The sequence below is a fragment of the Helicoverpa armigera genome, chromosome 14 (genome assembly GCF_030705265.1).
Source record: "Helicoverpa armigera isolate CAAS_96S chromosome 14, ASM3070526v1, whole genome shotgun sequence".
NCBI lineage: Eukaryota > Metazoa > Arthropoda > Insecta > Lepidoptera > Noctuidae > Helicoverpa > Helicoverpa armigera.
Window position 1 is genome coordinate 1,333,671 of NC_087133.1, and position 15,752 is coordinate 1,349,422.

At 42.6% G+C, this 15,752-nt stretch overlaps 1 protein-coding gene across 5 annotated transcripts in view; it reads left to right on the forward strand.

Annotated features, from left to right (window-relative positions):
• The window catches only part of LOC110376150 (adenomatous polyposis coli protein), a 56,710-nt gene extending 41,014 nt beyond the window's left edge, over window positions 1–15,696 (forward strand). For all 5 annotated transcript variants that reach the window (XM_064037902.1, XM_064037898.1, XM_064037899.1 and 2 more), the window contains 12 exons: window positions 1,137–2,555; window positions 2,641–4,603; window positions 4,855–5,050; window positions 5,404–5,534; window positions 6,237–6,364; window positions 6,659–6,756; window positions 6,880–6,935; window positions 8,011–8,297; window positions 8,620–8,676; window positions 8,761–8,840; window positions 9,084–9,172; window positions 9,366–15,696. In XM_064037902.1, the coding sequence (XP_063893972.1) occupies window positions 1,152–2,555; window positions 2,641–4,603; window positions 4,855–5,050; window positions 5,404–5,534; window positions 6,237–6,364; window positions 6,659–6,756; window positions 6,880–6,935; window positions 8,011–8,297; window positions 8,620–8,676; window positions 8,761–8,840; window positions 9,084–9,172; window positions 9,366–13,363 (8,487 nt within the window). In that variant the 5' untranslated portion in view covers window positions 1,137–1,151 and the 3' untranslated portion in view covers window positions 13,364–15,696. The remainder of the gene's footprint in view (window positions 1–1,136; window positions 2,556–2,640; window positions 4,604–4,854; window positions 5,051–5,403; window positions 5,535–6,236; window positions 6,365–6,658; window positions 6,757–6,879; window positions 6,936–8,010; window positions 8,298–8,619; window positions 8,677–8,760; window positions 8,841–9,083; window positions 9,173–9,365) is intronic.
• Window positions 15,697–15,752: the final 56 nt, after the last annotated feature.

Consider the following 15,752-nt stretch of genomic DNA (forward strand, 5'->3'; position numbering starts at 1 on the left):
GATGGTCGGCGCCATCCATTGTGCTCACCGGACGGTAGCGCCTCGTCTAGCCATTGTCCGGCCAAGCCAATGGGCAATGGCAACTTGAGACAATACTCTATGACACAATCGCTTCATTTGGAAGGAAAGGGGTACTTTGTGGGGTCATTGAATCGCTTATTTGCAGTATCATCTATTTTTTTTCCTTCACTTAAGTGTTACTTGATATGCAGAATGTCATTTCTAAGAAACCTATTCTGTTTATGGCAAACTTCCTCAATCAGCCCACAATTATGTATTTAGTCTAATCAAAACAATAAAGTGGTAGTCTTTAAGACGACCTCAAAATTGCGTGCCTTAAATTCATACACCACGTCCAAACTTGTTACATTCCTATTAAAGTGACCTAATTCAAATACATTCGCATCTTGTTTCATAAAACTAACGATCCAAAGGGAACTTGCTAATAGGACTTTATGACGTAAGCGGTAACACTATTACATTGTAGACCGTGACTCATTGTGATGTTATACGCATTATCCCCATACGGGTGGCCAATGTGGTCATACGTGACACACAAATGTAATGCGCTCCATACAAGAACAGCTTAATTAAGAATTAGATTTATATTTGGTAACATCATCCATAATGTCTGCACGATGAACCTTGTAAAGAAGATATAGAAGTGCAATATTTTTTCCTTTGAAACGGATGATTCATTTTACCGCTAACTGCACTTCATTGAGTCTCGTCACATTAGGTATTCTAACCCCGTTATTACTAGCCATGTTGACTGTTAATATATTTAACTGTAACTTATATTGTGAAGGCTTATTTAATCACTTAGCACAATATCGTCCATAAGTATTTGCTTCGGTATTAAGGATATTGCACATATGGTCTCGCACAGCGCACGCGCCACTTTTCAAGCCGGGCCAACCGGTATTTTAACCCGTCCACAAATAAATATGAAGTTAAGTACGCCACGGTTACGTACGGTTGACCAACTGGCCTTGACCATACATGTAATTTAAGTGCAGTGTTCATTTCGGGCAACATTCATCAAGCATTACCTCACCACTAGGAGTCCTTAACCTTGACTCCGTTACCCTTAAATAGTCTGGTATTTAATTTAGTTTTTTTCCCTATTGTTGCAGTTGGAGAACGAAGTGATGGTAGATCCCTGGAGCAGCATGGACTCCTCGAATTCACCGTTAACTGACTCCGGACCCTCGGCAAGTGAAGACTGCACCCCTTCCACTTCGAGTGAGCCCCATCGCGGGCCTCTAGACGCGTCTTCCCCTCTTTCGCCTGACTCGCGCCGCATATCCAACCCAAAAGACACCAAAACAAAGATTGCCCCCAAACACATTCCTCCAAAATCTTTAGACAAGGCGCGTTCGCGAGAGCTTACCCTTGAACTAGAGACCCTAGAGCCCGATCTTATCTCACGCCGGCCACATTTTCTTGACGAAGATTACCAACCGCCGTCCAAATCGAACATCGAATGCCGAATCCCCAAGCCGCATTTCCTCGACCACTCTCCGTCGCCCGATGAGTTCGATGAACGTAGTGATATCACAAACCCGAACTTCTTAGACGACGATGTCGAAGGCGACGACAATAATGCACAAAAGAAGGCTGGAGCTCTACCAAAGCGACCACAGAAAAACCAGCCTTCAACTTACTCCAGCTCTGAAGATCGGCCGCATAGAACAAGTTACCGAAGCGCTTTACATTATGGATTAGAAAGTGCGGCTCGATCGAGTGAGCGGGACAAAAGGGCTTCCCAACTATACAGGGGGACCTGGCCAGGAGAGCGCGATGTCTGGACAGGTCATGACTCGGCCAGCGTTCGCAGTTTCTCTAGTAACGGTTCCGCAGAGGGAGCGAGACCCTCTTCTAACTTAGAAAATAAAATGGAATGCGTTTGTTCCTTAATTTCTCTATTAAGTTTGTCACCAGAAAACAACGCAGATTTGAGCGGACCATTGTTAGATATGAGCCGATCAGTAGAAAGTTGCATCGCTATGCGGCAAGCAGGATGCATCCCATTACTTGTTCAGTTAATACATTCGAAGGTCCCTAGAGAAACTCGAGATCGCGCGGCGAAGGCGCTTCGTAACATAATCCATACACAGACTGATGACAAAGCAGGGAGAAGAGAAGCCAGAGTCTGGAGATTGTTAGAACAAGTCAGAGAGTACTGTTACGTTTTAGAAGATCTTGTAGAAATGAGAAAAGAAGGAAAGGAGGTTATAGAAGATGATGCGACCAAACATCCGAGTCAAAGTGTAGCAGCTCTGATGAAGCTATCATTTGATGAGGAGCATAGACATGTGGTGTGTCAATTGGGAGGATTGCAAGCACTAGCTGCATTAGTAAGCGGTGACCAGGCGGCACACGGCAGCAGAACTGATGACAACACATGTCTGACCATGAGGAAATACGCCGGGATGACATTAACGAACCTCACCTTTGGAGATGGCAACAACAAGTCCTTGCTCTGCTCCTTCAAGGATTTCATGCTGGCTTTGGTTGAGCAGCTGGAGTCGCCGAACGATGACATGCGGCAGGTACGTTACCTTATTCGGAGTCAGTAATAATGTAGTTTAATTTTGCAAAAAATCTAATAATCACAAAAAAATATTCATTTTACAGGTAACAGCAGCTGTTCTGCGAAATCTTTCCTGGAGAGCAGATACCAACAGCAAGCAAGTGCTGAGAGAAGTAGGCGCCGTCAAAGGTTTGACTAAAGCCGCAATGACGTGTCAAAAGGAAGCCACACTAAAGTCAGTCCTCTCAGCCCTCTGGAACTTGACAGCTCATTGCTCAATGAATAAGGTAGCTTTGTGCTCAGTCGATGGAGCTCTAGGGTTCCTCGTAGACATGCTGAGCTACAACTCCCCAACGAAAACATTAGCTATAGTGGAAAACGCAGGTGGCATCATGAGGAACGTGTCGAGTCATATCGCCGTTCGAGAAGATTACAGGCAAATTCTCCGCGAGAGAAATTGTTTAAGTGTCTTACTGCAACACCTCAAGTCTCCGAGTCTCACTGTTGTCAGCAACTCTTGTGGCACGCTATGGAACCTGTCCGCGCGATGCCCACAAGACCAACAATTCCTATGGGACCACGGCGCGGTGCCGATGCTCAGAAGCCTTATCCACTCAAAGCATAAAATGATAGCGATGGGTTCAAGTGCTGCCCTCAAAAATTTGCTCAATTCCAAGCCGGGTAAGACGCACATAATCTCTTTAGACACGACAGCTAGGAATATGAATCTTCCAGCACTTCCAACATTGGGAGCGAGGAAGCAAAAAGCTCTGGAACAAGAATTGGACCAAAACCTGGCCGAGACATGCGACAATATTGAACCGGCAACATCCCCGACGACAAGTAATCGGGAAGAGAAGAATTTGTTCACAGCCACCGAGAGGCAAATCGCCATGAACTTAGAGCGACACAGGATGACGTCTAGTTCGCCACTAATGGGTACGTTGACTTCCCAAATATCTTTAAGTCACAGCGCACATTTGGCTAGCTACCTGAGCTGCAGTAACACGTTATTAAAGGGTGCTCTCGTCACTCGTTCAAACACAGGCAGTGCGGGTAACGTCAACAGATCAGAGAGTAAGGATTCCGTCACCAGTACTCATTCAGACTCTGTATTCGAAAGAGTTATGCGTCCTGGCAAAGTGCCAGTACCTACGCCGCGGAACAAAGACCTAGTGAAGAGTGAAACTTCCAGTGAAACGTTTAAAGGATCCTCGAAGCAACACAAAGATAACTCTTTCCTTCGATACCCAACTCAACCTCCAATTCCTCCTCCTAGAAGTACTACAGAAATGAGAACAAATTACACAGAATCCGGTTTTGACGTCGACCAGGATTCTTGCGACCAACCCATAGACTTCAGTAGGAAATACTCGGAGACTAAAAATACCGAGTCTGAGGTTGAAAAGCCAAAGGCTGACAACAAAAAGTATTCGAAGAAAGACAGTCCCACAACGTTCGGTGATTATCAGGAGACGGATTTAGACCAGCCTACGGACTATTCGTTACGTTACGCTGAACACCAATCGGAGACAGGTTCGGACTTGTCGGAGCCACCTGGTCCCTCCGTCCACGAGGACACTATCAAACATTTCGCAACCGAAGGCACTCCTTACGAAACTCCGGCCATCTTCTCAACAGCTACGTCAATGTCAGATTTGAGGGTTATCGGGAAGGACAATAAGAAAGCCGCGACCACTGTCAAACCGAACCCAGAGGCGATGACGCATTCTGATGAAAAGGATACTTGTTCCATCGAAGACCCGCCGAACATCGACAACGATAGGGCAGCTTCGACGCCTCAACCCATCTCTGTGTCCGAACCGATACCTGAGAAACGAGAAGTTTTTGACAGTAAGTTCAGCTCGGGAATGATAAGTCCTGAAAAGCCGGTGAACTATTGCGATGAGGGCACTCCTGGGTACTTCTCGAGAGTGAGCTCTTTGAGCAGTCTTGGCGAGCCTACTGAAGAGGACTGTTTAGCTAAGAGGAATGCTATGGCCACCATCAACGTGGACCCAAGTCCTCCCGAACAAAGTACCAGCAGTTCTGCTAAGGACAAAGAAGGTAATTACATCTTATTAGACAAAACAATATTGTGAAGGAAATTGTAAAGAGCAACGGATTTAACAAAGAAAAATATTCCCATCCGAGCTTCTTCTTAACTTTCTCTTATTCCAATGCTTTTTTCTTCTTATCCATATCATTATCATCAATTTCTTCAAAAAGGCCTTATTTATCAGCCTTAGGTATCTGCTTGTTTTTTTTAAATACAATATAAACATGTAATTTTACTTACTTGAATGAAATCTTCCCAGGTTCAAAAGCAGTGACTTTCGCAACGGAACCGGTGTCAGTGTGCACTGGGTCGGAGCCAGCCTCGGCTAGGGCTTCGCCCCCGCCGCAGCGCTTCGTGGAGGACACGCCCCTCATGTTCTCTCGCTCCAGCTCCTTGGGATCGCTCCCTGAGTGCTCGCAGCAAGATGACCAGGGCTCTGTGGTGTCTGAAGTTAGGTAAGATACACCAAAGATATTTAGCTGTGAAGTAAGCAAACTATATTTAATGTAATTTGACAACTGCTAACTTTTTTAATGCCTACAACGTATACAACTCGATCGTAAAAACTTATATTCAAATCACTCGGAACACTTTCCAACATAGTCAATAGTATAACCAAAGTTTTCTCTCTTAAATATAAGTTTGAAACTAATAAAGCCTAAGTAAATATGGACTACCTGAAAAATTACATGAATAAGAAGTGAGTGAGTATTATTATGACGAGTGATACATTGCACAAGATACATTGTGATACATTGTAACAGTACAAGAAGAAGAAGAAATATCACGTGTTATATCATTGTTCCAGTCGCCTAACATCAGGCTGCATCTCCCCGAGCGAGATCCCCGACTCGCCCGGCGCCTCCGCGCCGCTGTCGCCGCGCACCCGCGCCGCGCCCGCCCCGGGCTCGCTCACCGCCATGTCCACGCCGCCACAAGGTATCTACATACTACTGATGATGATCCGCCGGCTTATCATATTACTTATCGACTCATGTAAGGAGATCAGCCAACTGCGCAGGACATATTATAGTGCACAAGCATTTGCGCAGAATAATATGTAGCACTTGTGCACTATAATATGTAGGACTCAAGAAGGAACTAAGAAAGTGGCTCAAAGTGGGCTCAAACAAAATACATGGTGTATAACAATGAAAAAACTTTCGCCTTTAAAGTATTTATGTGATTGTCGACACTATACATGGACATATAGACCTTTATTTTTCAAGTAAATGGGAACGTTAAAAAAACCTGTAGCGTCTTGTCATTCAAATTAATAATTCGCAATCATTGACAAATAGAAAATGATTGTACCAGCGAAATTAAATTAAAAGGAAATGATTTATCTTATCTGTTACGTGTTTCATCAGTTAAACCGATTACATACAAAAATGTTTCTTCAAACATTTTTGTATGTAATCGTCATAATATTTGAATCGGAGAGAGAGTGCACCTGTGTCTGCGCAAATACTTGTGCACTATAATACATATGTCCTGTTGATCTCCTCAGAGAGACCAACAATAGGTCTACGACGCAATTATTACTATTATATTTTTTGCTTTTCTCCATTACCGCTACACAAGTGACAAATACAGTTAAATATGGTATATCTACTAATCTATATTGTTTTTATTCTTCAGAGCCATGCGTAGGCTCGGTGTTTGAAGAGCGGGTGTCCCGGTTTGTGGTGGAACACACTCCTGCGCAGTTTTCGGCTGCCACCAGCCTCTCCAGCTTGACTATTGATGATGAGCCCAAGCTACCCAAGGTTAGTACAAATATTTTGAAACATTAATATTGTTCGCCTGCTCTGTAAACTTAAGAGAATAAAATCAATGAAATGTAATAGGGAGTAAAATATGATAAAAGTCAAAAAGAATATTGCAATGTTAAGTACATAATATATAGTATTGTTGTAGTCCTAGAATTGTGTAAAAGGTATCCAGTTGTGATTGAAAACTTCTTACACATCAAAAGAGTGGTACTTATTGTAATAGTGATGACTTTTTAAGTATCTCATGCTATATAAGTATGCATGACTATATTTTTATTATTTTCACAGCAATCATTGAAACTATTACCAAGACTAACTCATGAGGAAGAGATCGACTCATCTCCCAGCAATAACCCAGATGACGTATTACAGGACAATAGAAATAGGTACATACAAACAAACATTTTTTTTTTATATGTATCACTTTATATTTTTTGCTAAACTTATATGGCCAGGCTTAGAACCAGCTGTGATCAAATAAAAAATAAATCGATGTTTTCTTTTTTCAGAGACCAAATGCGGACAATGCGGTCGTCGAACACAGTTCCTATTGAGCCTTTAAGAGGTAAGATGTTTGTTCAGCTGTGTTCAGTATTCATCTTCGTCCAGATGGAACTATTTCGCGCAACCTGATAAAAAGTGACTGTTTAGGTCAGTGGTTCTTAACCGGTGGTCCGCGGACCACTGGTGGTCCCTGGAGGCATTCCAAGTGGTCCGCGAAGCTTAGCTTCGCGACGTTGCTATACGTTATCTAACTTAATTTTTATCGACTTATAATTGCGAGCGGGGGTTTTCGCACGGACGTATATCGGGTGTGTCATACCTAGTCACCCCATTCATGAAAATGAAGGTTTGGGCTACATTGTACGAAATATTTGTTTTAAGTCCGATAAAAATTTCGCGCTCGCTTCGCTCGCGTGTTCAGAAACTATATGCCCTTTTTTTGTATTTGTCAACAAACAAAAAGTTAAGTACGTTTGGGGTAAATTTTGCGTAATATTTGGTTTAAGTCCGATAAAATTTCGCGCTTGCTACGCTCGCGTATTCAGAAACTATATTATAGCCCTTATTTTTGCATTTGTCAACAAATAAAACGTTAAGTACGTTTGGGCTAAATTTTACGTAATTTTTGTTTTATGTCCGATAAAAATTTCGCGCTCGCTTCGCTCGCGTATTCAGAAACTATATGCCCTTTTTTGCATTTCTCAACAAACAAAAAGTTAAGTACGTTTGGGGTAAATTTTGCGTAATATTTGGTTTAAGTCCGATAAAAATTTCGCGCTCGCTTCGCTCGCGCATTTGGAAACTACATAGGCAAGTTTTTCTTTATTTGCATTTGCTTACCTACACAACTGCCGAGATGCGTTTAGCTTTGAGTAGAACTGACCCAAAAATTCAGTTTTTTTTTTTGAAATAATAAAGAAATGAAAGCTAATTTAGGTAAACCGATGAGGTGGTCCCCGGCAAGGCAAATTTTGGTTAAAGTGGTCCCTCATGTCAAAAAGGTTAAGAACCACTGGTTTAGGTATAGGGATAAGTAGAACCTTGAACTTTGAATTAAAGTCCACGGTTCCACTTATCCCTTTTAATATATTTTGAATGTTATACATTCTTATTAACATGTTTTTTTTTTGTACTAGGAACTCAAACCCCAGGCGAAGTGTGCAAAGTATACTTCACGGAAGACACCCCCGCCATTTTGTCTAAAGCCGGCAGCAACTCCAACCTGTCTGCTCTGTCCATCGACTCTGCGCCCGCGCCGCAATTGCACGAAGCCCACGATTTGCACGACTCACGCGATTTGCACGAAGAAAGTGATTTGCACGACTCGCGCGATTTGCACGACGCCCATGATACGTCCGATAGCTCGAATTTGAGTGATGCGGGTGATTTGTTAGAAGAGTGTATACAGAAGGGTATTGCTAAGGTAAGTTATTATAAGATCAATAATCGAAATGCAGTCTCTTGATATACTGAAAAATGTAGTTATGCTGAAACAGAGTTGGCATCTTTAATTTCTTTTTTTATTAAAATTACTTTTTTTTTACTATTTGGGCTAAAATGTTTCTAAGTGAATACTATTTATCTGTAATTCGGAAATTTCGATCTAACTACATATTTTTTTTAATCTCATTAAATTGAGTTATGTTGCCAGAAAATAAAAATATTAAATATTTCATCGCGATGGTTTAGTACATATATGAATATGTAAATTATCACGTATTTTATATATATTATTTTATTCAAAGGTGGTGAAGAACAAAGGGCTGACCTCTGACGTCAACCCATATAGAGATGAAGTTTACGTAAGTCATATTATTTACTAAAAATATTTGAATCTATTCTACAACTTGTACAGTGAAATAATCTATTATTTTATACATTTACAGCGATCCTTGCCGCCATACTTGCGTTCTTCGACGGAGACTGTCAGAATGTCGCATGAGTTCGCCAGGAATGTTCGAGACAGGTGAGCGATTCATATCAATTTGTTGTCATTTTCATGTTATGAAAGTGTATGTGAAAAGGGCGAATGTGAATAAGACCAAATTCTTATCTCATACACACATAACTCATCTTTTCCGCTGAATGAAAAATGTTCACTACACCATAATATAAAACATACCTAATAGCTATTATTTACCAAACGATGCGCCCAGCGGCTTTATTGTGAGCGAACTCTTACTGAATGTAACGTTTGTATGTATTGCAGTCGGTCGGGCAGTTCAAGTCCTCCGCCGCCGTTGCCGCCCAAGCTTACCCATGCGCCCGCGCCTCCAAGACCACCCGCGCTAGATGACGGTATGTTCTCTATAATTTGTCATACTTTCCTAGGAAAAACTACCGACTATTGACTAAAAATGAACAGTCCAGAAGTAATGGAAAATAAAAAATATTGGATGCATGTTTTCAATTTCTCCCAAAGACTAATGAGCTATGTTCAACGTTATATTCAAGTATCAAAATATGTAAGAGTTATTATTATTATTTGCAGGCCGGAGATATGAAAGTCGTCTGCCCATCAAAAATGCCAGCAGTACACGTGATCGACCACGAACTGCCGACGTCGCCAACCTCGCTAGAAACGACTCCTTATCTTCCCTCAGCCTCGATTCCTTCGGCTCTACTGACCGCGAGATATTCGAGGAAACAGTCAAAGCTGGCCTCTCCAGCGTCAATCCTAGAGCTAAGTACTGCACAGATGAACGTACTAGAGCCCACTCAGCTGAAGGAGTTGCCGATACTTCGCGAAGGGACCGAGTACCACGGTCCTTAGATCGTGCCTCTATGAGAACAAGGCATGAACCCGAACAGGCTAACATTCGCAGCAGTCGAGCAAGACGGCGACGGTCACCGACTGGTACCGCAGCAAGGTTAGAACGTAGTACGTCATTATCGTCGCTTAGTAACGAGTCGTTTGGTTCTACCGATCGTGAGGTGTTTGAGCGTAGTGTGCAGCGAGGTATGGCGCGACGGCCTGAGGCGCGGCGCGGACGGTCGGACGACCGACTCGAGGCGCGGCGCAGACGAGGTGCCTTAGCCCGGGTAGGAGCTGCCAGAGCGCTGCTAGAGGAGGTGATAGCACGTGGCGCGCGCCGCCCCAAGACAAAAAACGTGCCCCCGCCGTCTGCGGGGCGCGCGCCCGCAGGCGGGGGGGACAACCGCGACACACATGGCTCTGACCAACACACGCGTAGCCAGCACGCGCGCGTAGCCGGCGACGCCACGCGTAGCGACCACTCGCGCGTAGCAGATGACGTCACGCGTAGCAAGGACCACCTCGTCCCGCTCCCGTGTGACGTCACGCGTAGCAATGAGCAGCTCGCGCCGCGCTCGGCCGACACTACTCTGTCAGACCCCGAGCGCGACCTCGACCGCTCCAACGAGTCCTACGCAGATGTTCCCGACGACTGGAGCGATGACGGCAAAGACCACGCAGACGGCGGCACTCTCACTCGACACTCCAAACAAAACAAACTCGAGTGGACTGATATCAAGTTCACCACCAAACCACTGGACGATCTACCGCTACCAGACGACATCTCTAAACGTGACACTGACACGTGGAATGATAACACGTGCCCTGATGACGTCACCTTCCCCACCATCAGCGGTTCCGTTCACATGGTATCTTCTATAAGAAGCGAGGTAGCCGACCATAACACAACGTTACCCGACTTGCTAGAAAAAAGCGAGGTACCACCCACCATGGCGTTCTCGAGGCCAGATTTAACCAACAAACTGGAGTTGGACAGAGAAATACCTCAGTCTCCAATTGTCATGATAATGGATACCGATCTAGATGCTGATCGGCTGATGTTGGATAGTGTACCTGAACCCAGTTTCACGTCCCTTGTTGATGACGGTGAACAGAAGTTTGACTCCATTTTATCAGCTGCTATAGAGAAAGAAGCGGCAAGATTAGCTGCTCAACTGAAAAGTTCCCACTACGGTATGGAGAACAGTGTGACGTCACTCACTTCTTTAGACCTTGACAACGTCAAACCGCCGTCAAACCTCGGCAGCTTGCTGTCTCTCAGTGCGTCAGGCCAATGGGACGAAACTTCTCAAATGTCAAAGAAATCGCAAAAGAGTAGGAAGAAATCACTCCCTGTAGCCTTGATGGTGAAACGAGCGCTCAGTAACTCGATGAACCAGGGCAGTTCGGAACATTTGGACAGCAATCCCGTCAGTTTCCTCGACAACGTGAAGCCTCCATCAGAAATGGAGAATATTGACATGGAGAGCAGCATGATCTCCGTCTCCAGCATAGTTTCGGAAGTCGCGGAAGTCAGGGACCGTACTCCAATAGTCTTCGACTTCAAACAGCCGATACAAGACTTCCCCATGTGCAGTACTTTCACTAACGTCTTCCATGACTTAGACAAGGTTAACCCGCCATCTTTGTTCGATGAAATTGCTGAATCTACCTTAGAACTTGAACCCACGACCGCACAGCCTATGTATGACGATTGCGTGTCCACTTTGAACGTAGTCACTGATATTCCTTCAGGATCTGAAAACTGTACGCCCATACCTTCAGATATGAGCAGTGTGGAATCTACGCCGAAGAGACAGAGAGATCCCAAATACTTGACTCCTAAAGAAAAGAGGCATGCAGCTAAGGACAGATATCAAACCTACACTATAACTGATACAGTCGCCGAGAACGACGTTGTACTGGAAGTTGAAGAACCATTCGTTACATGGACCAAATCCGAGAGCGATAGATCCGATGAGTACGTCACCGCAACTTCCGAAATAAAGTCCAGAAGGAAACTAAGCGCCAAACAGAGGAGATTGGAAGACAGAGCTAGGTACCAAACTCAAACTGTTGACATTAACACTATAATGCCGCAAGAACCGCCGCAGAAAGTTGTAGACCCACACTTAGAGAGTTTGAAACAGCGGCTCGCGGCCAAAAAGACCATGAAACAAAAGCGAATAGAGGACGCTGAACGTTTCAGAACAAGGACGTTAAGCGAAGACATTCCTCCGTCCCCCACTTTCGTAACCAAAGACGCGAACTTTGAAAATGTTGAAACGACAACTGGTTACGACAGCTTGTCATCCAATGAACTGAACCACCAACAGATATCGGATGACAGACAGGATGACGACGTGTTCTCACGAGAAACTGACAGCGGGAACAATGAGGATGACTTCGAACTCAACTCCACACAAATGCAAACTTACACGAAGAGCTTCAGAAACTACTTACCTGTTATCGAAAGTCCTGCAGCGGTTGACATGTGTGTCGTGTACAATCTTAAAAATATAGAAATGACCGCGTCATATAAACGCACGATACAAATGCAGTGTGATAAAAATCAGAACCCAAGTAGCAGTGACTTCGCGAGCTATGAGGGAGATAGTAATTCTGAAGATAAAGCTCATTCGGAGTCAGACCCGGAGACCTCCCGGCCTAAGCCGAAAATTATTAAACCCGCTCGACGCGACGAAAGTCTTGACTCCAACGATTCCCTTGAAAAGGAGAATGATGCTCCTAAAGCTATTAGAGGCAGAAAGAAGGCCATGTATGTGTCTCCATACAGGCGAAATGTACCCGCGGCTCCTAAAAAGCCCGCGACTCCGCAAACTAAAGTAGCACCTAAGAGTGCCCCTCCAAAACTCACAAACCCCGTCAAAGCCCACACAAGTGCCAAAACGTCTAAGCCTTCCGTATCCAAGACTCCAAGTGCAAACACTTCCCCTAAAAAGTCTCTTCCTAAATCCCCCACTAAGGTGCAACAGAAGCCAATATGTATTCCCCCTGTTGCCACCAAACCGTTACCTCTAGAACGACAAGGAACGTTCACGAAGGAGGACAGTTCTGTGCCCACTCAGGACTTGCCAGTGCCAGTCCCAGACAAAAAGACTGCAGTTCCCAAGGCAGCTAAGGCACCTACGCCGAATAAAAACAACACGTCTCCTTCACGACTTCCGCAGTTCAATCGTACGCGACCACCCCCAGCTAAATCTAGCCAACCCAAACCTTCCACGTCTAGGGTCACAAAGAAACCAGAATCCACCATGAAGAACTCGCCTTCAAACCACAGCTTGCAGAGCAACGAGAGTGGAAAGACCATCACCATAGCTTCGAGGAGCTCTCGACAAGGCAGCACTTCCAGTGTCAATTCCATACAGTCTTCTAAAACGAATTCCAAAGACATAGAAAGCAAAATAGCTAGCTTGTGGAAGAAAGTAGAACAGGCGAAGAAATTGCCCGCTAAAGCTGAGAAAAAGGTTTGGATTGAAGCTGATAAGGAACCTCCCAAACTTATCAGGAGTTCGACCTTCGAGGGGCAGCCGAAGGCTTCTGTACCTTCGGCTCCTAAGCAGAAATCCGCTATAGGTATACGAGTGTCACAAATACCTAGTTTAAGGCCAAAAACTGTACCGAGCAAACCCGCAGGACCAGTGAACAGTGCTAAAAAAACAAATACTAGAGTTTTCACCAGGAAACCTGTGAATGGACAGATAACATCTTAAATATTAATGTTTTATGGAATTTTAATGTTCTTAGTGTTATGAGGTCTATCAATTAAACAGCCGTTTGATTCAGTGATATACAGACATGATGTACTAAATATCGATTGACTATATAACATTTGACCTCATGATTTGTGAAACCAGTGAAATATAATGCATTGCAATTTCTTTGCTGTGAGGCCTACACACTCTTGTGTGAAACCGGTCAATTAAGGAGTAATATTGTAATACAATGCATCGACCTTTTCTATAGCAAAATATATGCATATGTGTGAGTGTTATACACATACACTAAGTTCTATATTGACATAATAGTTTCTGAGTTTGATTATCTTGCTGGCTGTACCTAGCTGCCCTTTTTCTCAAAGACGCATTGATTGCTGAAATGAATATCAATTATAGCAAGTTAAATAGGCGAACATTTACAAATCGAATACCCACATTATTGTTAATCTAATAAAATAAATAAATGATTATGATAACACTTCAAATGTTTGACAAAATAATATTCTTATACTTATACTGGCTTACTTATGAATGTTGTCAAACCTTTCGAGTGTGGTGCAGTGGTACAACTAATGTTATCGTCCAATATGGTTATTATAGGAAGGTTTATCGAATTCCTGTTCGTCGAATATAAGTGCAATATTGATTAAGCTATACTTCGCTAACCATCTTTCAGTTTGATCGAATAACCTTTCTGACGAGGATGAAAGTACCACTAGATAAATTAACTTTAGAGTTAAATTAATTCTTGATTGTGAATTGTTCTGGAGAGTGAAATACCAGTTAGTGACCTATTTTCATTATTTCTTTTACATTTCTTTTGTATATTTGTTGCATTTATTCATATTTTAGAGACTATATGTTTGATTATCCTATTTCGACTGCAATTTTAGTTTTATAAGGAGATATATTGAAAGACATAGTCACAATTCTTTTTCTACTGGCATAATATTATTATTTACTGTAATTTCGAGATCCAGGAATAAACTACAACAATATATTTTGGAATTATCTATAGGACTTGACCCCAAGGGTTTTGAGTCAGCTTTATTGAAATCTATTATAGTTTATTGATATATCTCGATGTTTAATTATCATAAGTCGCGTTTTAACTGCCCGAAAGCAAAAATAAATGTCTACTTTTTTTTGTAAAACCTTTCCCTAAATTCTTTTTCCAGTTTCACACTGGAATTTTTAGTGGAAACATATGTTTTCTTACTAGAAATACTACTGTGTGTGACTACTAATATTGTAAATATATCCCCGCTAAATTATAGTTAAGGTTAACCGTATGCAATTTGTATATTTTTTCATAAAATTAACAACGGAAATGTCGTTCGCTTTGGAGTAAACATTGAGACCTCGAGAAATCAGGTTACCTGTCCCGACGGGCAAGTCTCAGTTTTACGTCTAGTCAGTATGTTAGATAAACGGGATAAGTAATTTTGGCGTAAGAAACGTAATTTTTACACATGAAAGTGGATCGCATCGATTGTATAATCCGCGCAGATAGAGAATAGATCTAAAAATGGCGGCGGGTACTCATGGTACGATTGGCAAAACAAGTTCTCAAACATCGACAATGAAACTCAACAATGAATATCAACGAAAACAACAAAATAACGGAACGAATTTAACGATAACTCGGAGCGTCAAGAAGCGTGGATTATTTTTTTGTAGCGCGTACTACACTGTGTGAGTATAGACAGCGATAAAGAGTGAGCGAGAATGCATGCGAGCGGACGCCATTTTCAAATCTATTCTCTATCTGCGCGGGTTATAACAGTAATCTTTAGGTTATTATTTAATTAACTGGCTTCCTGTAGTTAGATCGCATTTACGGTTTTCACTTAGGAAATATACATCGTTTCTGCAGGAAAATCGATACCTCAGTATTTGCGGATCTGTTTGTATTATGAGCCTAAATTCTTGTAATTTAACGTTTAATCGCCAACAGTTGCTTTTCTTTCATTCAGAATAAATTATTAATTAAAATTGTACAAGTAAAACATATTTAAAGCATCTAAGCTAAGGGCACGTTTCCCTGACCGATTGCAGACGAATTCCATTACAGGCGCAGTGGAAACGCGACCTCAGTATATACCAATAATATAGTTATACATTATTACCTAAATAATCATGTTTAAATGTCATGATTAGTACTGATTCCTTTATTATACGTAGATTAGTAGTCGCATAGATAATTTTCTTTACTATCACACGATGTAGCGAACGCATCAGTTTCATGTAATAAGCCAGTTTTATATAGTTGAATAAAATAGATATAAGGTGCGTAATTTGATGGTAAATAAAGGATAATTACCGCATTTTGTGTATTATTTTTAACCAGGAAAAATATTCCCCCGAGTCACCAGTACTTAAG